General features: G+C 43.9%; 1 protein-coding gene across 7 annotated transcripts in view; it reads left to right on the top strand.

Annotated features, from left to right (window-relative positions):
• Positions 1-23,829, top strand: part of LOC102192139 (RNA binding protein fox-1 homolog 3-like) — a 418,448-nt gene that overhangs the window by 211,814 nt on the left and 182,805 nt on the right. For all 7 annotated transcript variants that reach the window (XM_013912627.1, XM_013912631.1, XM_013912630.1 and 4 more), the window contains one exon: positions 6,754-6,847. In XM_013912627.1, the coding sequence (XP_013768081.1) occupies positions 6,754-6,847 (94 nt within the window). The remainder of the gene's footprint in view (positions 1-6,753; positions 6,848-23,829) is intronic.

The raw sequence follows: 23,829 nt of genomic DNA, 5'->3' as shown, positions 1-23,829 counted from the left end.
ATGAGAGGTATCATCAGATATTTGAGCCGCTGTAAACGTTTGAAAGTGAGAGCTTATTTTCCGCACTTTATGACGCCCTCCGTTTCTTCACTGTCATCCAAGTTTCTACCCCGTTTTTTTAAATATATATTTATTTTTATTTTATTTTTTCTCTTTTCTCTGTTTGCTGGCTTGGTGCGCCGCCAGCGCCGGCATTCCTTACACCTAATTTGTGCTCTTGTAAAAGTGCTCTGAGGAAAAGCCTTGAAGAACACTTATTGCTTGAGGCAGTACAGGACCCTCTCAGCCTCTCTGCAGGGGCTCCTCGTGGCTCGCGCTGACATTATTTCATACCTCTAAAGCTGTCATACCTATAGCCTTTCACAAGAAGAATAAGAAGAGCTAGCCAAAAGTACTTTGCTTTGTTTTGTCATTTATTATTTTTTTTTTTTGTGCATTCTTGTCTCTTTCCAAATGCACATCTGTTTTGTTGCTGGTGAGATTAGTCAACTTTCTGCTTTATGTTGAACAAAGGCTGGATGGAATCACACATGCTCGCTGAGCTGGAATAAATCCCCATGTATAAACAATCTAACACAAGCTGTCTCTATGTCTCCATCAGATCGCTCCCAGGAGAAGATTTGTTATTGGACATACACAGGAGTGACAAATTATAGGAAAAAACATGAACCATGACCCCGACAGTGCAGGGATCGGACGGCTCTGTTATTCTTTGTCGGGCATGTTGCTTTGGGTCTACTTCTCCTTCAGAAGGGTCACTTCAAGTCAATACAAAGTTGCTCTGAGTGATCTCCTTTTTAACCAGTGATGAAATGAATGGCCTCTTCAAGGATGACAATACTCCCATCCATAGGGCGCGAGAGGTCACTGAAGGGTTTGATGAGTGCGATAGATTTATGTGAATCGTTCCTTTTGGCTCTCATACTCGCCGAGTCCAACACAGTTGAATGGGTTACCAATCACAGATTGTGGACTGACATTTAAAGCTTAGTTTCCTGCCAACCGCGCTCAGCTTTATGAACTTTGGTGCACAGTAAAATCATTACTGCTGGTGTGATGCGCTTTATTTATCAACGTGGTCGCAATGCAAAAAATGTAACATTTCCTCTTATGACTGTGGGACCTGCCCACAGCCTGTGGGGTTGAAAATAAAGCTAATGTGGAAACACTGAAAGCTGTAGTTCCTCAGGTGACCACTTGAGGCTGGTTCCAAAAGTTTTCAGTCTGGTACAAGAATGGTTTCAGCCTTTGTAGATTATTTCATAGAGGTCACGTGAAACTTCGAGTTTATTTGAGTTTGAAGTCGGGTCACTTTGATAGGTGCATAGCAACACAGGAGGCTGTAGCCACTAGCTTTACGGTCAGCCTCACCTCTGCTAGTCTGAGTCACCAAAGTGGACGCTGCTGGTTCCCTTCCGCAGCAATTATCTTACAAATGATGTGGCTGCCTTTTCAGTAATTGTACTAACAGCCTGTCTGTCTGGCAGAGCTACAATTAGCTGGTAACTGTCATCAAGGTATAGTTCATTCTAGTCAGTTTGACCAAATATCAACAGTCTGGCTTCGGTACTGAGGTTCTTTTATGCCATTATGTTTGTGTGGTGCACTTATCATACATACATACTATACACCAGAGGTCTCCAACCTTTTTTATGCCCGATGATATTTTCATGGACCGGCCTTTAAGGTGTCGCGGATAAATACAACAAAATAAAACTAGTACCGGTACTGAAAAAAAGAAAATTTATTCATAACACACGTAAAAGACCCAGGAAAACCGAGTAAACGATAAAAACGATAACAAAATAACGCTGAAAACCGATAAAAACCCTGAAAACTATACATTTCACACCTGAGCCTCAACTCTCGCGGCCCGGTACCAAACGACTCACGGACCGGTACTGGTCCGAGGCCAGGGGTTGGGGACCGCTGATTTAGAAGAATACTCCATTAAGTCAAATTGTGGCATTTAGTTAGAACAAGCAAGGCAAGCAGTACTTGCCTAAAAATACACATTAAAATGTGTATTTTAGAAATAAAGCTATTTGTCTACTTCAAGCTCCTCGCCTGTCAGTTAATCCAGCTTTTACATTGCTGCCAGCCTGTGGCCGCAGTCGGATGTTGTTGCTGAAAGCTGTGCTTTTTTCATTTTCATGAAAGCAGCTCTGTCAGGTTTGAGGGCGTGGCCGTGACTGAAGCTGAGTAAACTCGAGGCTAGTAGTTTTTTCCTTCAGTGGTTTTGGATAAACCTCTGACCTTTGAGACGAGACCAGAGTGTGAAGCAAGCTGCTGCTGGTCAGCTTTCACTGCTCTGAGATTAGCTATGATTTGTGCTTGATATGCTAACACACTAGCATTAGCCAATTAGCTAACGCTAGTTAGCATTTGCAAGTAAACAGGCTTCAGAGATTTAGCATCGTAACCTTGGAGTTTCCCCTTGTTAACCGCTTTGGCTAACATGTATGATGTAGAGAAGATTGAGTTTGAGATTTTTTTTTAATAACTCCGTTTATAAGGAAAGCTGTGAAGATGATGGAGAGGCAGCAGCTCTGACCATGTCCGGGCTAATAAATCAGGCAAGTTAAGCAGGTGCAATCTCAGCAGCACTTTCAGATTAGCATCTACTAGGATCCAGCTGCTTTGCTAACACTCCACATTCATTTTTCATTTATATTTTGAATCCACTGTGGATATTAATAGTTGTCACACACTGATCCAACCTTTTAATTTTGCTGATTTTTTAAATTATTATTTTACTGTACTGTTTGAAGAGACCTGTGATTTGGAACAACTGTGTGTTTCCTAGATATGTGGCTCTCACAGGACAGCCACTACAAACACATGATTTATAGAATATGATGCTGGGCATTAAACAGACTATAAAGTATTTAAGATTAGCTCAATGTGCAGCAGTAATATTAATCAATTTAATACTGATGCGGAACATTTTCCTGAAGAACAATCATTTTTATTTTGATATTTTATGCACAGTTTCCCAATAATATTGTTTTATGAGTGGTGAGGTGTTTTCATGGTGTTTTATTGCTTCTTTTCCTGAAGAAATTGTTTAGAAATTTCTCCAGCACTTTACATTTTCAGCTTATACTTGGTAATATAGTAGATTTGACTTTATTTAACTATAATAGTAATAACATTTTACAATTCTTCAGCCAGGAAGGATTGCAGAAAGGTGAAGCTGTCCATGTAGAGTGAAGACAGACAGCACAAATGGTATGTTTTAATCTCATCCACTTTATCTTGTTAAATAGGTAAATACTTTTTGTAAAAGGTTACGCCTCTGTACTGGCATGAGCAGTGCATTAAGCAATGATGAAGACGACACGTCACATTTGAAAGAACGTGCTCGTCCCAGTAAAACACCTGAAACATGGGGAGTCGACGCAGAGGTGCACTGAAGCTGTTTGGGCAGCGAGTGGTGCCCCAGCACCTTAAAAGACACTGGATGTCGGCTTTCCCCTTTAATTTGTCACCATACATAGTCCTAATTCAGCATTCACTTCCAGGGGACTCGGTGCATTGTTCAAACATACATCACCCAAATTGCGAGGCAAAGATTAGAGGGGAAAAGCATAATTAGAACATTAATAACCATACATGTTGGGGAACATAAGTAATTGAGTTTTTATGATAAATAGGAACGTAAACAAAAGGCAGGAGAATGAGAGGTTCATTTAGATACTCCAAGCTGGGTCTCAGCAGAGACATGAATGTAGGCTTCTTCCACTGTTGCCCAATTATTTCTGTGTTTCCAGGCAATGATAGCATTGCTTGTCCATCTGCAGCCTTCAAAGGGATATTCAAATAGTCTCATTGAAGCAACGGCGCCATTTGTTGGCAGGGAATAAATTGTTGGCTGGAAATTTTTTCATCCTCCCGGAGCGAAACCAGGTATTTGTGCAGTTAAAGTTATTTACAAAGTGGTGCGAAATTTTAAACGACTCCCAGCGATTCCGTGCGTGCCTGTTTTCCCCCCTTTGATTCCTGCCATGTCAGTGTGTGTGTGTGTTTGTTTTTGGTTGCTTTTTCATATGCTGTCACCAGAGATGTGTGCGATGGCCACCCACACCTCCTTCATGTTCTTCCAGCTCTTTCTTACCGTCCGCTAATGATCCAGGGACACCGAGTTGGGCCGCTGAAACAAAATGGCCACCTTAGCTGCCCACTTATATCTCAACCCTCCCCTCTCGAATCAATTCTGACATTTCATTCTGCCCTTATAGAAGGTAATGGTGCATTCAGAGGTTGTTACCGATAATGTTGAAACGGTATTGCTTGGTTTCATTGGATAGATGTACTGTAACCTCTGCTGTGGGATGGCTCCAGCCTCTCTCCACCTTGTGTCTCGTCCCTTTTTTTTGGGGGGTTGGGGGGTTCTCCGAGACTGAGATGTTGGTATTTACCGGCTCAAATATCTCTTTTGGCACAAGTGGGAGCAGCGTTTTTCATTTTTTTCCTGTTAACAAATAACCAACCAGTGTTTGTATTTTCCTCCCACTCTTGTGTTCACACAACATGAAGTGAAAACACCCTTTTAAGTCAGCTAGTCAATATGCTGTTTCTAATATATTATTTACTGCCTATGGGCTGTATATCTGAATGCGCTAAACAACTGTTTCGGTTTTGCAGCCATAATCATGTAGAGAGAAATCACAGAGCCAGATGTCTGGCCCTCGTTTTACAGCGTTTATGTTTTCCTCCGAGTTTATGTAAAATTCATCCTTCCCTGTTTTATTTATTCCCCCGTTTTCACTGACTCAACAATTAGTCAATTCCCAATCAACAAGAGAAAAGAAATTGCTTTTAATTACTTTTGATAAATGACAAATTGTGTTGGCATGGCTCCCTGCAAATGCTTAATCAGGTGCTGGGCGGGGTAGGGAGGCGGGAACCAGGAGAAGGGATTTCTGCTGGGATGAAATCAATGCGGTTTCTCTGCGGTTCACCGGCTGGGCTTCTGGGCAACAGCCAACCAGAGGCCTGCGAAGATACACAAGTCAGCAGAAAAACCTCCTGCTGCATGAGAACAGTCACCCACTGAGGCACAAACATGCAGGAACATTCAGATATATATGCTTTGTGTATTGGCTCTGCATCTCACACACACGGGATGTAACGTCTGACAGCATCGAGCGCCGGTGATTAATACCAGCTCTGCAAACGATGCACCAAACGTACTCGGTGTAATTGCGACATTGTTTTTTTTGATCGCTAAATTCAGAGTGCTACTTTCTGCCGTCATCACAACTTATTGCGAGTGACAGGAGACGTCTTTAGAAACCTCGACTTAAATGGATTTTACTATAACTACTTCCTGGTGAGCAACAGCTGGAAGTCTTGTTGTTGCAGTGAGGTTGTCAAGTTTGGTGCCACTGTGCCTGTGAAGAGACTAAACAAAAACTTGCACTTCCTCACTGTATCTGGCACCTCATGCTAGCTGGAGATGCTACGCAGCAGGACGAAATGTCAAGAAGCGGCTCCAGCGGCTCACGCCCCTACAACTACACATCATTGTCTTTATGTGGAAGTTGTGCGAACGTGTCAAACAAATAAAATGCTCCTTATTTATTAGTTATTTTAAGGTGTTACTAGGATTTGGATTTGGTGCTTATTTGGGTCCTATTCCTCTGTGGGGGCAACCTGCATATGGCCAATAAAGCATTCATTCATTCATTATTTAAGCCTTCACAGAGCCAAACGAATCACTTCTCCTCATCTAACTAGACGTCCCTTTAACTATCTATTAAATGGACAGTTCAGTTGCAGTAGCATATATGCATCTAGCTTGTTTTGGACACTGTAGAAAGGTTATAATAGAGCCTGATGGCACTGGCCTGATTTTGCACCAAAAACAAACATGAAACTGAGCTGCTTGGTAAAAATTCGTGAACCTTGTTTTGAGGCGTTTCATGCAGGAACTATTTACCAGTTGCATTCAGCAACTAAATGAGGGGTTCAGCTAGTTTGCATTGCTGCTAAACCAAGGTGTGCACCATCTACATCCTGACATTCTGTTAGAAGTGCAAGCCTGGACTCACTGCTAAATGCACGCCCCCTTCTGCACAGTAATATGGCTGGGGGGTGTAGTTGGGTAGAAAGAAAATAGTTCCTGCGTGAAACTGCTCCCAACAGGGTTTGTAGATTTTGAAAAAAAGTAACGCTGCTGAGGTTTTCAAAGGATTTTTTTTCTTTGAGCATCACACAGTGAGAACCATCCAGCTCTACAGGCCTGAAGAAAAAAAGTATTTCCCTGTGAATTTTTCCATTATGTTATCTAAAAAGGTGAAAGTCTCTAAATATTACCAGCCAAATGTCTTTGTGAAGTAAGTGTTCACTGTACATCAGGTGTAGTCGACATATGGGCGAAGTTAATATCGCTGAGGTGTTTGTAGCACACCTGTCTTCTTCCACATGTCATGTTAGGACTAACCTGAAACATGCCTTCATGTTTAAGATATATTTTTGGATTTTGGATGAAAATCTGCTGTTACAAACATGATTTCTTTCACTGTGTTTTTCAGATTTTCTGCACGCGTCACACCGATGTTGTTATTGTGAAATGTTTGATCACCGTGAAGCAAAAGTGTGATATTGTGGCAGCTTTAGTATGAAGTAGTAAAAGTAGACGGCTGAATTCTGTTCCCCGTTTCATTAGCGCATAATTAAATGAATCACCTCCTCTCGCTGCTGCACTCTGTTTTCTAATAGGAGCTTTCCTCTCTTCTCCATTTTCAGGATTCATCAGCACCTGTGCCAACAGCAGCGAGTCGAGTGACCCAGCTCCAGGCCGACCGGCTTCACCTGTACATGGAGACCCCCAGCTGGGCAGGTCAGACTCTTAACTAACCCCCTTCGGACCCCCCCTCTTGTTGGTCTGTTGTGTTCTGGTTGACTTTTTTTTTTAATCTTATCTTATAGCCAAGTGGCGTTTACACTGAGGTAATTTATCCACAGCTTTTCCTGAGCAGAGGTTTAAGTTGTGAACATCATCACTGTGAACATGCTGCACATTCTTTGTCTAGTTTTGGATTTTTTCCTCCTGTTTTTGGCTTCACAGGCTAAAAGATCGAAACCAGATTTTTAAAAAATTGTCTTCAAAAATTATCCATAGGAAAGAAAAAAAAATTTCAGTGCTTTATTTTCATTGTGACATTTTGTTTTAAAGCATCTTATTCTGATGTTGATTAAAAACACACTTTACTAAAGTGAAGGGACACATAAAATTCCAATGTTTTCAGCTACTAGAGAAGAGGGACTGGGATTACCTCTCCAGTGATACAGCTCCTCACATTGCCCCGGTGATGTATGCATGTGCTCCGGGGGCTGTTAGAGGTCTGTGACGTAGGTCATGGATGTGGTTTCATGTGTATCAGAGCACACACACTCTGCAGCTGGGGATGTTCAGGGAAGCAGCACACTTCAAATTCAACCAGGGAGTGCAATGAAATGTTTCCCAGGGTGATACAGCATTAAAGTCCAGCTTGGGTGGGGGTCAAAACACCCTGTTTAATGCCACTCTGTCTGCTATGCCAATCCTGACCAGTCAGTTTGAATTAGGGCATTTATTAATATTGTAGGTATTTGTTTTTTATTTATAAACCATCTCGACGCCCCTCTCGCTCACAGCTGCGATCACCACGTTTTAGTTCACTGCGCTGTCGCTAACTTTGTAACTTTAGAGATTTAGCTCCTACTTGCAAGACCTAGCAAAACAAATCTGCACAGTGTCCTCCTGCTTGACAACAACGTCTTGCTCACCTTGCACGGGAACAGCTCTCTCCGTCTCTCTGCTGTGTCCGTCGGGTAAATGAACAGCATGTCGGAGTGGTGCACAGCGGGAGAGAAAAAAGTAAGAGCTTCTCTTTCATCTGACTTTCTCTCTGAGCGATCATATTATATACAAATATAATAGGCTGTATATAAAAGATAGATAAAGCCACTGTCACATCACTGAGCCTTTGTTGCTGCCTTTCGGAGACAGAAGTCAGCGTCACATTCCAATAAAACCTCTCCCAAAGGCACCGACGCGGCAAAGGCTGTCGAGAGGTCCAGTTCAGTGGCATCAGGTGCTGAAGGTGAGGCAAAGCAAACTGTGATTGGGTGCAGTGTGTTAGCAGCCTATTTCCTAACTTTAATTAAAAGGAATTACCTTTGTGACAGCTGTTAAGAGAGAAAACCTGTTTTGGTACCCGACTCCAGCTTTTTTGGCTTTTTAACACCTCGTATTTGGAGGCGAGCGCTACAGGCATCTTTTGCATCTCCATCACATTACAAGCGCTGGAATTCATGTTCACGAACACAAATTATGAGTTATGATTTTGTGGCTTTACAGCGCAGCAACAACTCGTCTGCGTGCAGACAAAAAAGAAAAGGAGAGCGAGACCTTTGCCACTTATTGTGGTTTTTATTTCAGCGGTCGTCACCTTTCTTCACTCCAGGGGCGAAACACTCCAGAGTTTGAGGAAACAGCTTCACGCCCTTTCGGTGTGAAAGCTCTCTCACTGCGATAAAGGCTGTATGTATGCGCGTCCTACTCTACCCTATCCGGCCATATTGTGCTGATGTGCGCTGGTTAAGTAGCGGAAGACTAGAAAAAGACTCTTATCCATATGCCTGAGAGCCCAGGAGTCGGTGTGATCTCTCCCCAGATGAAGCTCTCAGCTTCCTCGCCCGTCCTCTGCGGAGCCATATAGCAGGTGGCAGCGAGGATCAATGGGCCCCAGCCATTACCTCCTCTCCACTTCATATCTCCAGCCTCATCTCGGCGGGGGGCCCGCGGGGCATGCGGCGCGTCTCGCTGCAGCACACCGGGAGAAATAGGGACGTTTTCCATTAGTCTAATTGCTCGGTTATAGTTCTATATTATTGCCGTGATCACCACTGTGGCTCGGTAATGACGGACCTCCCGTGACCCCACGTATAGCTGGTGGGTGTTATGTCTCCCCCATCACCGCCCATCGAAACTCTGCTTTCAGCGGGCGTGGGCGGAGAGAACAAACTTAACGTGGAGATGAAAACAGGAGGATAAACAGCCCCAAAAACGAGCAGAGCTCTTCAAATGTTTTGATGCAAGTTTAATCAAATAGCCTCAGCTATTTACATTCTCAACAGGTGCTGCGTTTGGCTGATTTATGGAATAAACACTGGAGTTGTAGTGCTTGTTCATTTGCCTCCGCTAAAAACTGGCAATATGGGGCTAATTTGCAATAATTTGCTGCTGCTGTGGCCACTGGTTAAGAATGTTTATATAATCATGATATAATAAGAAAAATGAAAATGAGTTTTTCATGCAGTTCAGGCCCTGTCAAACACAGCTCACGGACCCACTAAATGATAATTACATTCCTCAAGCACAGTATTACATTATACCCTCTTACATGGACTTTGTTCACGGTAAATGGGGGAGTATTATTTTCATTTTAAGGCGATCCGACCCGGTATTATTCCCACATCTGAGCTCCCTGGGTACAGTGGAAGGTTTCCCCCCATCAGCGATTACACGAGAAGTCTTCCATCAGCGAGCAGATGAGGTGAGGATTATAATGAATTCATTTACCCTCAAAGACGCTGCCTTTCTTCTTTGTGTTTGTAATATCCCATTTGCATACCTCGTACGATCGGAAAGCTTTAGTTTAAGCGGCGTTGGGCTAATCGGGCCTGAATATTTCACAGCTGACCCGTAGCTCTCCCTACAGGTCAGCGCATAAAAGCTGCTTCCTGTTTTGGGTTTCCTCTCATACAGTCAGGATTGCTGCTTATTATCTGGCCTCCCACTCCTTAGAAGGAGAAAATCCTTGGCCGCCGTGATTCCTCGTTTTTAAAAAACATTTCTTGTGTGTTTTTTTTACAGGTGTGGGTATTGATCTTTTGCCTTTGCTGCAGGGGAGCGTGTTCACTTAAAAGGCCCGCTGATGTAGCAGAGCTTATTAAACAAATAGGCCAGAGAACAAGGCCACAATCACTTTGAATCATGAAGGAGGTTGCCCATCTTAAAGCAACACTGTATCAAATATGAAACGCTCTGCTAACAAGGTGTGTAATCTATTTTAATCAGATCATATTTTATGAAACAAGGAGAAGGTTGAACTTAAGTAAGAGAGAAAGATGGAGATTCCGAGAGGGCGAGCTGGGGATTGTATTTTGAAATCGAATGTGACGGCCAGGGACCACGACTTGATTTTACATGCATGGCTTTATAATGAAGCCACGGCAAATGGTCAGTTATGGTTAACTTTAGGGGGAAGCTGGAGCCTTGCTGTAATGGGAGGCTAATTCAGGGCCCATAACGCCTTGACAGGCTGCGGGAGCCGAGCTGGAATATGGAGAAGGATGTAAGTTGCAGGCTCCAGGGCTGAAGTTAAGGTCTGTATTTGTCTGCAAATTGCCACGTTGCCTGAGGATATAATGGGGTCAAGAGTGGCGTGGCATATTTTGTGCGCGCAGACATACTGTCATAGAAATAAACACAAAGCAGCGGCGCACAGCCTCCTGCCGAGAGACTGGCCAACTCACTCGAATCAAGTGCACAGGAGCGACTTGGTGTTGTCATTGCAATTCGGGCCATGATCATTTTTTTATGCCTTTACACTGACTGAGTTCACAGGCGAGTGTTTTCAATCATGTTTTTTTTCTTCTCTGCGCCATAAATTGTTTCAGATCCTGTGACACGACTAGACTTGGTTATGAATACATGAATATATATACACTCACAAGACCTTAGGTAGTGCCACTAGTCAGACGAGATAATGGATGCAGAGATGTTATATACTGCTCCGGGAGCCACCACTTGTTAGATAAGATCTCCTTGGATTTTAATGATTAGAAGGAGGAAAAGAATGAGGCTGAACATGTTTATTTCTTCTTCCTTTTGGAGAAGTAGAAATCCTCTGCTTTTACGGTGAGTAAGCACAGTGCTCTTCGGTCATCACCACACCAAATGTCTGCCTGCATTACAGAAAAATATGTGCTCCTCTTTATCCAAAAATAAATAAATAAATAAAATGCTGCTATGGGAACTACTGCAGATATTAATAGATGTCTAATAATAGTTAGCAAGGTATTATTCACCGCTCTGGAAAGCACCACTTGTTGGAAGAGAAACTCCTCTGATATTAATCACCGTGAAGCACAAAGAGAAGGCATTTAACACCCCAGCGTTACAAAATGAAGATGCTGTTGTTTGCGTCGTGTTATAAATTCGTTGGATCCTGAGCGCGCTCGCAGGGCCTCTTTGCCGCCAGCATCGGAGCGATGCGAGCAGGGGGAGAGGGGGGGAGGAGGAGGAGGAGGAGGAGGAGGAGCAGAGGAAGGAAGAGGAGGGATGCCTGCATCTTTAAAAGGTAGATGGAGTGAGGGAGCGGGGCGGATGGGTGGCTGGCAGGATTGTGCTGACGGCAGGGCTTTGGTTCAGAGCATGCCCATTAGAGGGAGCCATAAATCCTGGGCTCTCTGGGCCGGGCTGTGTCAGCAGTCCACTGAATGAATTGATTTTAAACGCCACTGAAAAAAAGAGAAAGTGCAAGGGGGGAGAGTGAGAGAGAGAGAGAGAGAGTGACTATTTAATTCACCCTCCGCCAGAAGCCCACACCCCGTTCCACCCCGCTTCTCAATTCAGGACTGCTGCTGAAAAGGGGGAGGAGAGAAGTCTAGAAACACTGAAACTGTCACCAGCAACAAGCCCAGGGCTACGCGGCCCCCACATGTTTGATTTAAACAGGAGGGAAACACACAAACCAAATACATAATCTCAAATTCCATACAGCATTTGTTCTCCCACCCCTCTAATTTTTCCCTCTCAGCCCTCTCCTTTTATATCTCCTCAAGAGAAATGAGACATATCGTAAAAAAGAGAGGGAGAGAGAGAGAAAGGCACCGCTGCATTTGAAATTCAAATGTGTTGGATTTTGAAATTGATGTATGTGTTTATTCATTTACGAGCAGCATCCATGTGTGCATGCATTTATATATTATCAGCAGCAATGAAACGCCGCATAGAAGCCCCGTAGCCCGTCTCTCTCCCCCGCGTGCCCCCTCGCCTTTGTTTCTTCCCCGAGCTGAAGCCGCCGTTATGTTCAGCTTTGCAGGAAATGTGTTTGCGAAGAGATGCGCGGTAAATTGTACACGAGGACCAGTTTCACTCGGCCTTTGTTTCGTTTTATCTAAACGTGTAGCGGCTTTCATTTTGTCTTGCTCTGTGCCCACGCCGTGACACCGCCCCCTCCACCCTGTTTCCCGTGTACTTACCTGTTAGAGTGTCATCAGACACTGGTGGGAGTGCACTGCTGCCCTTGTAGAGAGCAGTGTTACAAGACCCTCTAAGGATCTAATCTGTATGAAACCTGCAATGTAAGTGGAATATAAGGCGAGGGTAGGGCGGGTGAAATCGATATCATATTTATCATATTCATAAATATGCAAAAATTGATCACGCCACATTCACCTGAAGCGGAGCACCCGTGTCTGTGGAAATAAAGGAGCCGTTTCTCACTCCTTTCATATATTGTGCATGGGTCTTGTTGTGTATTAGGCCTTTTTATCTTTAATATTGACACAGAACTTAAAGCTGGAATAACTGATTTTTTTCTACTTTCTTCATTAGGGGGCAGAAAAACTCCACAGCAAACTGACTGACACGTGGCTCCAATGTATTATCAGTTGACTAACAAGGAGACTGAACAAAACGAGGGGCTGAAAGAGGTTAAAAGTCGGGGGGGTGGTGACAGCTGTGGGGCCGTCATGCTGGAGGATCTACTTCCTTTCATACTGATTGATTTTAATTGCTAATAACTGATCACTGGAGCTTTAAATGAACAGGATGCAGAAACCGAATTTCCTAAAAATTCAAATCTCTTCATAACATTCTGATATAATGGAGGGAGAAGGAGGGGCGTCTGGTGTGTGTGTGTATGTGTGTCTTTGGGGTGGGGGGTGGGGGGGCATCCTCTCTGGCTCATTACGCTGTTTAAAGAGCCGGCGCCTCCGAATCACCTGCCCGGCTCCACGCTTCAAACAAGCTCAGCCACCAGGGATCATACATCAACTTCTCCATCAGTCCCCCGGCTTCACTTTTTCACTATCCGGCTGCGAACACATGAGCCCCACATGCAACCCACACGGCGAATGTGGGAAAACAGATAGGATCGCTCGTTGAATACTGATCTCACGCCTGCTGCAAAAAGCACAATAAATTAGTTACAAAGCAGCTGTTACGCTGTTACGTGCGTTATCCTGAATTTAATCGAATACCTTTGGTGGACTCGCAGCATCCCGGGCCCTGTTTGTGGCCCCGGCATTGCTAACACACGGCTCCTCTGCATGTAAAAAGTACACTTTCTCATGCCTAATTACCCACGGGCTAAGGCATGAAGAGGATTCGCTGCGTATTACTATAAAGATTGTGAGGATATTTCACTTTGAAAAATGGTGAAGCGCACAGGACTAAGGGCTTGATTACAAGGAGTGGGGCACACAGCCTCTACATCTTCCTTCCCTCATTTCAATTATGGCTGACTGGAGGCACGGTGCTGCCACCGTCCTCAAATAAAACTAAAATATGATAAAGCTGAAATATCAGGCCCAGGACTGCGCCCAGCCTCGAGCCATGTGAGGCGCCGATCCTCGGCACGTAATTACAACATTTGCCAATATTTTTTTGACGGGAGGTTCAACATGGATATGAATGAAAGGGGGGAGGGAAGGCATGAGGAGCGTTCATGACACGTGATAAAAAGCACATTTCATTCTGCCCTCCCTATGGATAACAGGAGACATGCCTGCACAGAGCTGTCTCTGTGTGAGAGGGTATAGATGGCTGTATTACTTTTAAGTTGCTAGATCATTACTCATGTGAAGATGCATGAGCGAAGTGCTGCAAACATGAGCGCTGAAAAGAGCTTGTCATGTCTAGTCATACGTATATATGGATGCTTAAAAGAAAAAGTGTTCCTGTTTTTGAGATGGCACCCTGCTATTTCACAACAATCCAGCTGCTGTAAGCAAATATTTTTTCAATGGGAGGACAAAAAAAGTGCTACAAAGCATATTCTCTATTCAATTCATGTTTGCCCTTTTAAGCGCTGGCCTTTGCAGCCCCCTGCAGACGGAGGCGGTGTGCGATGCGGCCGCTTTCTCAACGTGACGCACCGACAAGGTGGATCTCCTCTTCCACGGTGGCCTTAACACCCCAGGCAGCCAGGGTGCATCCTATGTCAGCATTAATCACAGTCTGGCATGCCCGCCATGTCGCCGGTGCCACGCGGGGTCAGTGCTCCGCAAAGCTGGGCATTCGGAGGAAATCCCGGCCAGCGTGGCACGGAGTCTCCCGCTACACCGGATGCACGAGGAAGCGAATTGAGGATTTGCGCGGAACGTGATCTATTTAGGCCCGGTTTGGTGAAGCCACAGCTCAGAACGTAGTGCGGCGATTAAAGCGAGCAAATACGGGACCTGACACGTCTGTGTAACCTCTTTATAAATCCTCTCTTATGACTGCGCAGCGCTTCAAATGAACAACACCAGCGTGGCCCAAAAACAGGTGTAATGTAGTTTCTTTGTTTCTTTTTTTTCAGTATCGATTCAAATTTCAGGAAAAACGAAACCCTTGAAGTCGGCTGCCTAACATTTATGATTTCACTCAGAACTGAAACATTTTCGCTGAAGTGTATATAATAACATTTTCCAAGCATTCATTCTTCTTAGATTGAAGTACACGATATATCATTTTGTAGATCTGATCTTGGTCATTAAATGTGGGGGGGAAAAAAGTGCGAAGCATTTCCTCTTCTACACTGAACTCGCTCACTGGAGCTCTTCACATAAAGAGTCTTCAGCTTCTTTGATGTGTGTGTTTGAACGTGTTTACATATCTTTGTGGGGTCCAAAAATTGAAAGTTTACCTTGCTTGTGGGGACCAACTGGCCTGTGGGGACAAGATCCCGGTCCCCACAAGTTAAAGGCATTTTTTGGACTCAAAATGTGGTTTTTGTGTTATAGGGTTATAAATAGGTTACGTTAGGTTTAGGGTATTAGATGTCCCCACAAAGATATGAAAACACGATTCTGTGTGTGTGTCTGTGTGTATGTGTTTTGTTCTGTTGTTATTTTTTTCCCCCTCTCAGTGTTGAAGTGGCTCCAGCACCTGCTTTTCAAAGTGAAGGAGGAAATGTTTTGCAGTGGGAAGAGCTTCTGCAGCAAAATCAAGAACGATTCCGCCCCCTTCACTCGTCACAGTGTGGGGGATTCAATCAAAAGTCTGCCCTGTGACCTGTTCTCAGAGAAACAAACAGCCAGCAGAGTCTCCAAAGACCAAAGCCATCAGAGGAGGGCGGCTGGTGTGTGAGCTAAATCGTGGCACTTTTCTGAAAGCTTCCATCATAGAAAAATTGTGAGTTGTCGCAGTGGAGAGTGACTAGCATGGCGCTACATTGATACATTGATGCAGTGAATGCCTTGGACAGTGCAGTAAAAGTGCTGAGGTTGAAATTAAGCTGTTATCTCTGGCATGTATCACTAGGGAGGCAAGAAGCAGAGGTGCAAAGGCAGTAGCCTGTTTGCTTTACTGTTATTGCCTCTTTCCTCATGTTCTGCTGTTTTAAATGAAACGCAAAGTTTGTTTATCTTTTATTTTAACAAATCCGCTTTGCCGTTTTACCGAAAATCCATTCTCTGTTCTTTTTTTTTTTATACAGTGCACAAAAAGGGGGAGGTCACAGGATTTTCTTTTGGCCTATAGGAGTATATGTAGCAGATTTTAAGCTATCGTTTCTGCCTTATCTTGAAATTAATGAAAGTAAACATAAAAGAGAACACTGATGTCTTCACAGCCGAGATGGATAGATGCCACCACAGGTCAGAGGGATTTTGGGTAAACTTTCCCTTCAGCAGACCTATACTGAGGTATAACCACCTTAAATGTAAGCAGCTGATATTACTAAAAACAGACGGCTGTGCCTGAGAAAATTGGTGCATGTATCATTTATTTATGTGTTTCCCATTATTTGCGACTCTGGAAAACACAAAAAAATTGTATTTAAAACAATAAAAAAAGTCCTAGTTTTGGTGCGACATGCATTTCAACCATACATTGTTTCTTACTGAATATGAGTCTGGTGCATAATCAGCAGCTCATTAGTGTTTTGTCCCCATTTTCATCTTAACCTTCTATTAACAAAAGCATACATAAGCTGTCCTGGTATGATGAGGATTTAATTGAGTGTACAGTAAACAGCGGCTTCCTGGAGCAAGAAATAAAACTCATTTGCATTAAAGTCATTAAATGATATTAACATCAGCTTAAACAATGTTGTCCTAACACAGAATTTTGTATATTTTGGTGAAATGATGAGCCTGAACTGTGTGCCACTGAGCTTAGATTCGGGGAAATCTGCTTACCACAAAAAGTTTCTTTATGAAGCAGAAAAGCTTTGAGATGCTGTTACAGACATGTAAGCTGAGAGCTCCCACACTTATAAATTCAGTATCACGTGTGTTTGCATTGCACTAAACATCCACTTTTGATCAAGTGAATATTTATAGGTAATTTATTGAACTAGGTGTCTTTAATGTTTTACAATGTGGGCTGAAGCTTTTGTATATTCCACCTATACTGTTCACATAGCGTAGTCTGCATGGCGACGATTTCACTAGTACACGTTTGAAATTCCTCACCACAGTTTACTCTGTTGGCAGATATACATCTTGTTTTTTTTTGTTCTTATCTTTGTTTTGGCTTTATTTTTTTAACACCTATTTCTCTGCGCCAGCTCTCGCTGAACAGGAATACATAGGAAGTATTTTATTTGTACTTTTATCTGCAGTGTTGATTAGATAGTGAGTAGGACGAGGTTTGTTCAAAACAGCAACTCTGAGCAGCAGAGTGGTGAGAATCCCACACTGCTGGAATTAATGCTGTGGAAATTTACCATTTTTATTATACCACTGTAAATTTCCCCGGAGAGCTGTCAGAGTACAGGTATTTCCCCACCTACATCAGTGCTTTTATTTCTTGACAGTGACAGACCATAATTTGTTTGTAAATGTAATATTTTTCCAGTATCTTAATTTATTGTACTTTAACTATTAAACAGTTATGCAAACAGGGAGGCGAGAGTTGCATTCCTAGTCACAGAGCTTGATTAATCAATTACCGTTTAGAGTTAAGAAAAAAGCCCAACACTTTGCAAACAGCACTGGGGAGCACTGCGGTTTTAACTTTTAGAACCACAAACCCTTTTAGAGGCACGGGCCATAATGGTGAGGTAAACAAATGCATCACAATTATTTTGACAAAGATGCATTAATGTTCAAAATGCTGCACATAGCACTTTATAAAAAATCTGCTTCAATGCATATCATCCTAAAGTAGACAGTGAGTAATATGCTTGAGGCACAACGATTGGTTGATGTGACATTGCAAGATAATGACAAAAATCAACAGATTGGTCTTTAATGACGGAACAGAGATGCCATCCTTTAAATTCCGGACCTCGGCATCTTCTCTACACGCGAAGTTACACTTTGTTTTTTCCTGGATCCCAAAATAAGTTTCCTCGTTAAAAGTTGTAATATGACACTTGTACGTCACGTTTGTCTCCCTGGGGCGCGGCGAGTGAGGGGAACGTAGGTGCAGGTGCCGGTACTGTCATGCCGCACCGACACCCCCGTGAGTAATCTGGTGCATGATAAACAGAGGGTCGAGGTGTCACAGGAACACCTCGGCGACTGGCACAAGGGTAATTACTCTTCCTGCGTGGGTGCAACTCAAAATTTTTGAACCTTTTCTTTCTCCAATCATACTTGATGGATTGAGTGGGAGAAGGCGATCATCTGGTTCTTAGCAGGCTCACTGAGCGTGGTAGGCCTCTGTTGATTAATGATATCTGCTGCAAGTCACCAAAAGCGGAAATTAAGTATTTCTGTTTAAATGTAACATTTGTCTCCTTTGCTGGTGTTGAGAAAGGCATTTGTCAAAATCCCCGGGCTTTGGCGATAGGTGGATTTCCTCAGGGAGCATGCTGGGAATTACTCCCTACTTTCACATTAATGGCATTCAGTGTTCCTATTTTATACGTTGAATCTACTTTTCACCCTTTAACCTCTGCGGTGGATTTTGAATATGTAATCGTTCACTTTTAAAAGCGGGCGGCCGGGCGGCAGTTTAGGATTAAGCATGTCGTAGATTTTTGCAGAAAGATGAGGAATGACCTTGGCCGTGTGATTCCCGATGGCATCTCTGTCTGTGGTGGGCACACGGGAGGGGTTCTGGTGGTTTCACTGGTTGAGTTGGGTTACCGTTTGTGCTGATGGCGAGCCCCTGCCACGCTGGAACGGAACAGACTCCGGCTCCCGAGGAGACTAATGGTTACAGGGCCTGGCCATCGTCCAGTGCTGCCCCAGCCACTGCCTCTCCCGTCGCTGGGATATCATTACCTCCAATGTGTTACATCAGACTCGCTTGGTCAGGCTCTGAAACAGTCAATACTCCACAATTTAGAAAATCAGCCAAGTTTGCAGAAACAAAGAGGCAATATCGGAAATAAAGACGGATATATAATCTGACGCCAGGCATTTTTTCATGCTGGCTGAATTATTTGTTGTCCGGAAGGTGGGGATGAGGAAGGTGTAGAGGGGAAGGAAGGAGGGAGGGAGCCAGGGATCTGTCAGAGGTTAGAGGAGGTGGTCAAACGGCCTGAATAAACGTGCAAATCACAGTGCCCAACCGCTGACCCTCCCCGTCTCATACAAGCAGCCTCTACTTTTTCCATCAATGGAAATCTAATTGCTTGAAAAGCGATCAATGGAAACTAAATTGGTTTTGTGTGGAAGCGAGCATGGAATAAGCTCTGAGCCGTTTTAATGTGTGTTGGTTTTGCATCTTAAATCACGGTAATATTTGGAGCGGGCCCCTGTTCTCTGGAGGGGGTAAACTTTGGTAATGTCGAGACACCGGGGAGGAGGCACTCAATCAAGCTCCTAATAAAAATCACGGGCCTTAATTGTTTTTCCAAACTCGTAAATCGTCCAGCTTAATGGGTTAATATTAAGACTTGTAAGAGGACGGCATGCTGCATGTTTTGGAGTGGCCGGGAGCTCTTCATTGTGGAGCTGCGACCACTGATAACCCTCTAGTGATCTGATATGACTAATCCCCTCTAATCCTTAATACACTCCTTAACATGCTCCTAACTGACAGCAGTCGATATGGGTGCACTTCTCTGTCTTATCGCTGATCTCTTTGTCTTTGTGCACGCTCTGCAGTGAAATTTGCTCTCCCACTCATCCTTTTGAGCGAGGATCACTGGCACATCTGCATCGGTGTCACACGTTTTAGCTCCGAGTGCTTCTCGATAAGCTGAGGGTTGATCAGAGTTTTGAAATTGCACAGGGTTACTGAAGGGCTCGCAGAAAGTCAAGCGCGTGGCGCTTGTGCGATGGAAAGCCGAGCCCGTTTCTACCGCAGTATCCGAAACTGCTTTCCTCCCCCCCTCCAACTTGTCTTTCCCGGCGGACAGCTAGATGGACTGCACGGGAGGCTGGGATGTGGCTGGTGCCCACCGATCGTGTAGCCTTACCCAGGAAAGAACGGTCCCAGCAGAGTAATTTATTGACAGCATTGAGATGTGTTTCTGCCCAGGTGCTTCTCTCAGCCATCCCTCAGGTGCTTATCTATCAGTTATCAGTGCAGACAGAGCACAGACCCAGGTTGTATTTCTGTCTGCTATTGTAATTACATTGTAATTGATCTGAGGGTGTGCTGGGCAGTGCCCGTGCAGTAACTTTGCAAGGGCTTTCCTTTCTTTTGTTATCTGGGAAAGTGCTACGGTATCATTGCGAGCAAACCTTGTAATTGTTTTTACAACCCGCTGTTGCTGGACCGAAACCATCCCGTAAAAGCAAGACGTAAAAGATAAAAAAGTGGTTACGAAGCAGAGAAAATTACACCGAGAAGACATTCAAACAGCTGATCATGAAATCAAATGTATATATTTTCGCTCTGGCCTGTGGCGCTGCTTATCCATCTAGATCCTTTCGGTGTACGTTTCCCATTTTTTGGAAATGCTGGCTTTAAAATTTCGCCTTCTCTTGACTATAATGGAGCCAAATGGACCTCATGCTGTGTTGCTCAAAAAGACCCCCTCCCCCCCAAAATGGAGAGAAACTCTGCAACAGTTTCTTTTTGCAGAAATCATTACCTGGTTACTCAAAAATATCCCGGAGCCTCGCTGTGAGCACAGAGTATTTTCTTTCTGTTGAACTACACTGTTCTAACATATGTTTGTGCAAAAGGACACGTGCATCTACCTGCGAGGTGTGGCTCATAATCGCAGCAGGAGGTGAACATTTATCTGGGTCACGATTTCTGGAAAGAGACATTGCAGCTCAGCTGTACACATGCTCGGGTTACTCACAAAACAGTGTGGAAAGACAAGAAGGACTACGAGCCAAAAGAAAGTATGCAAGCTTGATTTTCGGACTGTCCCTTTAAGCAGGTTTGAACTTTATTGAAAGTCATAACATGAGCATAGAAAACATGCTGATTAGTTGCTATATGCACAGAAATGCTTACATGTCAATATCAGCTTTATTGGAATTAATGTTGATCCTGAAAATCCGACAGCTTGTCTTTTCATTTTCTGTGCCGTCACCCTCGCAACAACAACACCAAACGGCACGCCACGCGTATCATTCCGATCACGCATATTAACCAGCCCTCGCCACCCATCAATCTTTTCGCCACCATTTTGTAACTGATGCTGAAATGATGTTATAAATGAGGGTTGAAAATATCCCTGCACTGGCCTGCATCAGCAGTCTGAGGGCCTATCGGATGTTCTCCGCACACATCTGTGAGCTTTACTCACCTCTGGGAAATTAGCAATCAACCTTTTACCAGCCAACACCTGTATAAGGAGCACAGCATCACCACCCAACCCTTGTAATGTCAGGTCGCACACCCTCGCACGCCTGTTGTGTCGAAGATGTTTTGTTACCCCGATCGTAATTTCGCATCGCTAATCACTGCTGTGGCATGCAATTTGCATGTCGACTCCTTCCGAGTAATAACGGCAGCCTTAAAGCGGCGCTGAAACCATCTGAAACCAGCGTTCGTCCTGAAGCTCCTGTGCAGTCTAATGTAAGTATGCACGCTCTCCCTCATGATCCCTCATTTATCATTTTGACACTGGCTACTTTTTTGAAGTGGAGAAAAATGTTGCAGTCAGCTCTTCCTTTGGTCTCGGAAAATATGTGCGAATGAGCGCGCGTATGTGTCGCGTGTGCGTATTTTCAACTGCTTGTGGAAGATAGAGGAGAGGCGTGTGCGCGTGCGCGCATTGTGTTTGTGTACATGCATCAGTATGATTAAGGAGCGTGGAAACATGGCACTGGCTATTTACTGCTGATAAACCAGAGTGTGCATTTGTTGTTGTGTTGCATCGCCATTTCCTGGTCGCTTGTTATTCTTATTCAGATGCTCCATCTATCCTGCTTTATGTAAGACAAATTGTTTCCTATTTTTAGGAAGCTTGTTGACCTGATACAGGCAAAAAAAGGAAGGCTTTTCAAAACGTAACATTTTTTCTATCATTTAGCACCATTTTAGTTCGCTTTAAGTTAACTTTATGCAACTGTTGGACGTCACGTAGGCACCTCTCCGCTCAGCTTTGACCCAGAAATGCTGTTTAGCAGAACTCCTGACATTTACCTGAGCGTGGACTAATATCCGTGTTAAATTGCATCAATAGATATCCGAACAGGTATCTGTATTGATTGTCGTGGAATCGATTGGTGACATTATGATCCTTCTCACAATGTGCTGGTGGAGAGCCTCTGATAAACAGTCTGATCCATCTAGCTGCACAGAGGGATAATGTTACTTGGCTTTTCTGTTGTGTGCGTGTGCGTGCGCGTGTGTGTTGGAGTGTGTCGTGGCAGGTTACAAATGAGTTTGTTTGTGTTCTGGCCGCAGAAACCTTTTATGCCCCGGGCTGTGTGTGTTGTGTGGGTGGGTCTTGGAGAATGCGATAGAGACTAAGGATCTGTAAGTGTGTGTGTGTGTGTGTGTGTGTGTGCGTGCCCGAATAGCTTTATATGTGTGGGTTGGTTATGAGTTTGAGATGCTTTTTTGGTATTTTGCCTGTTGTTACCACCTTAAGCCATATAGTTTGCTGTCCACTCGGTTTCGATCTCCGTGCTCGCGCCGAGGTCAAGAAGGTGACCTATTGGTAAAAGTGCCTTGCGTGCCAATAAATGCCTAGCAGTATTAATCACATAGGAGCCCTCACTCTGTGAAGAGGTCAATGCTTTAAAGGGCACCCAGAGAGCTGCCTAAGACTGAAATACAGCCAGGGCATCTTTCCGGTTGAATGTACCAAAAGTTTTATTAGTTCCCCCAATGAGGTCAGTCTGCCCTGCATAAATGAAATCTGTCGATATCCCATTATAGGCTTTTGGAACTTGATTGTGAGGCATCTGTCAGATGCATATTTCATTCTAAATTTAGTTAGCTGGCTGTAAGTAATGCATACATTACCACCAGCTTATTTCCCAGTGTACACGGCTGCAGAACATCTGTTTTTCTATTAAGTGAGAGATGAAATATTAATCTTAAAGCAAATCTGGTGCGAGTCAATCACTGACAGAGCGCAGTGACAGCTGCTGTGAAAGTAACACCAGCATGTCAGGTGTCTGCCTCGATACATCTGATCACGACACCAACACGCACTGTACCTCAGAGCCAAAACACGGACGGGTTCGGCGGATCAAATGGACTGTTTTATTAACTGGGTCGATCTAAGCTTGTAATTGCAGAGCGGTTACATTTAGAGCTCCGTGCTGTTGATGTGGTCAAAAGGAGCACGTGCGTGCACCGTCTGTGCTGCGGCGTAGACATTAGCTGCGAGCGCAGGCGGGGAAATGCAGGGCCCTGACAGCAGCAACAGCATAAGTCTGCCTGGAGTCTGCAGCATTTGTTCGGGGATGAACAGGAACCAAAATCAACATACATTACATGGCTGAGTAATGGAAATGAGAGAAACACTGATGGCCGTGATTTTCAGCAGAATTAGTCATCTGCACTGGCTCTAAGTCATTCCCATGCACGACTGCCTTAACAGATGTGTACGATCAATACATCAATATAATGTATGCTCCACGTTTTCGTTCACGTTTTGCCTTTCTGCTTGTTGAAATTGCCGGATGGTTTGAAATCAGACGTTGGGACAGCAAGACTTCCAACGAGCCGCGTCGACGACACGTGAAATCAAAACTCTACAAAAAAGTCTGCAGACCTCTTGAATATTTTATGTGATAGATTTTTACATTAATCACTAAATACACCGTCCACCCATTCAATGTATCAATCCACTCTGAGAATTTATTGAACAAACAGGGATCCATACTATGTAATTATTGCCCTCTAAATAGCCCCAGTGAATACTTGAAAAGCTAACTGTATGTCAATATTGCTCAAAGGTGAATTCTATCGACGTGCAGCATTTGAAGAATTTAGTATTTGTCTTGGTTACCAGGTGACGGGCACAGAGCTCAGCTGGAGGCACCTGTATGGCACGTTTCTCATCGCTAAGTGCAAAACTGTTTATTTTAAGATAACAACACACACACACACACACACACACACACACAACGATACACAAAATTCACGGTTCGGTTCGGTTCGATACTTTGGTGTCACGGTTCGATATTTTTTCGATACAAAAAAAAATGTTCATGCCTTTTTAATTTGTCATTTATTAAAATTATAAATATATATTTTAACACAAAAGTACAGTTTTTAAATTTAACCCTAACCCTTGT

Source organism: Pundamilia nyererei, unplaced genomic scaffold, assembly GCF_000239375.1.
Source record: "Pundamilia nyererei isolate P.nyererei 1_Seehausen unplaced genomic scaffold, PunNye1.0 scaffold00095, whole genome shotgun sequence".
Lineage (NCBI taxonomy): Eukaryota > Metazoa > Chordata > Actinopteri > Cichliformes > Cichlidae > Pundamilia > Pundamilia nyererei.
The sequence above is the reverse complement of the archived record's forward strand: the minus strand, read 5'-3'. Positions and strand labels throughout refer to the sequence as shown.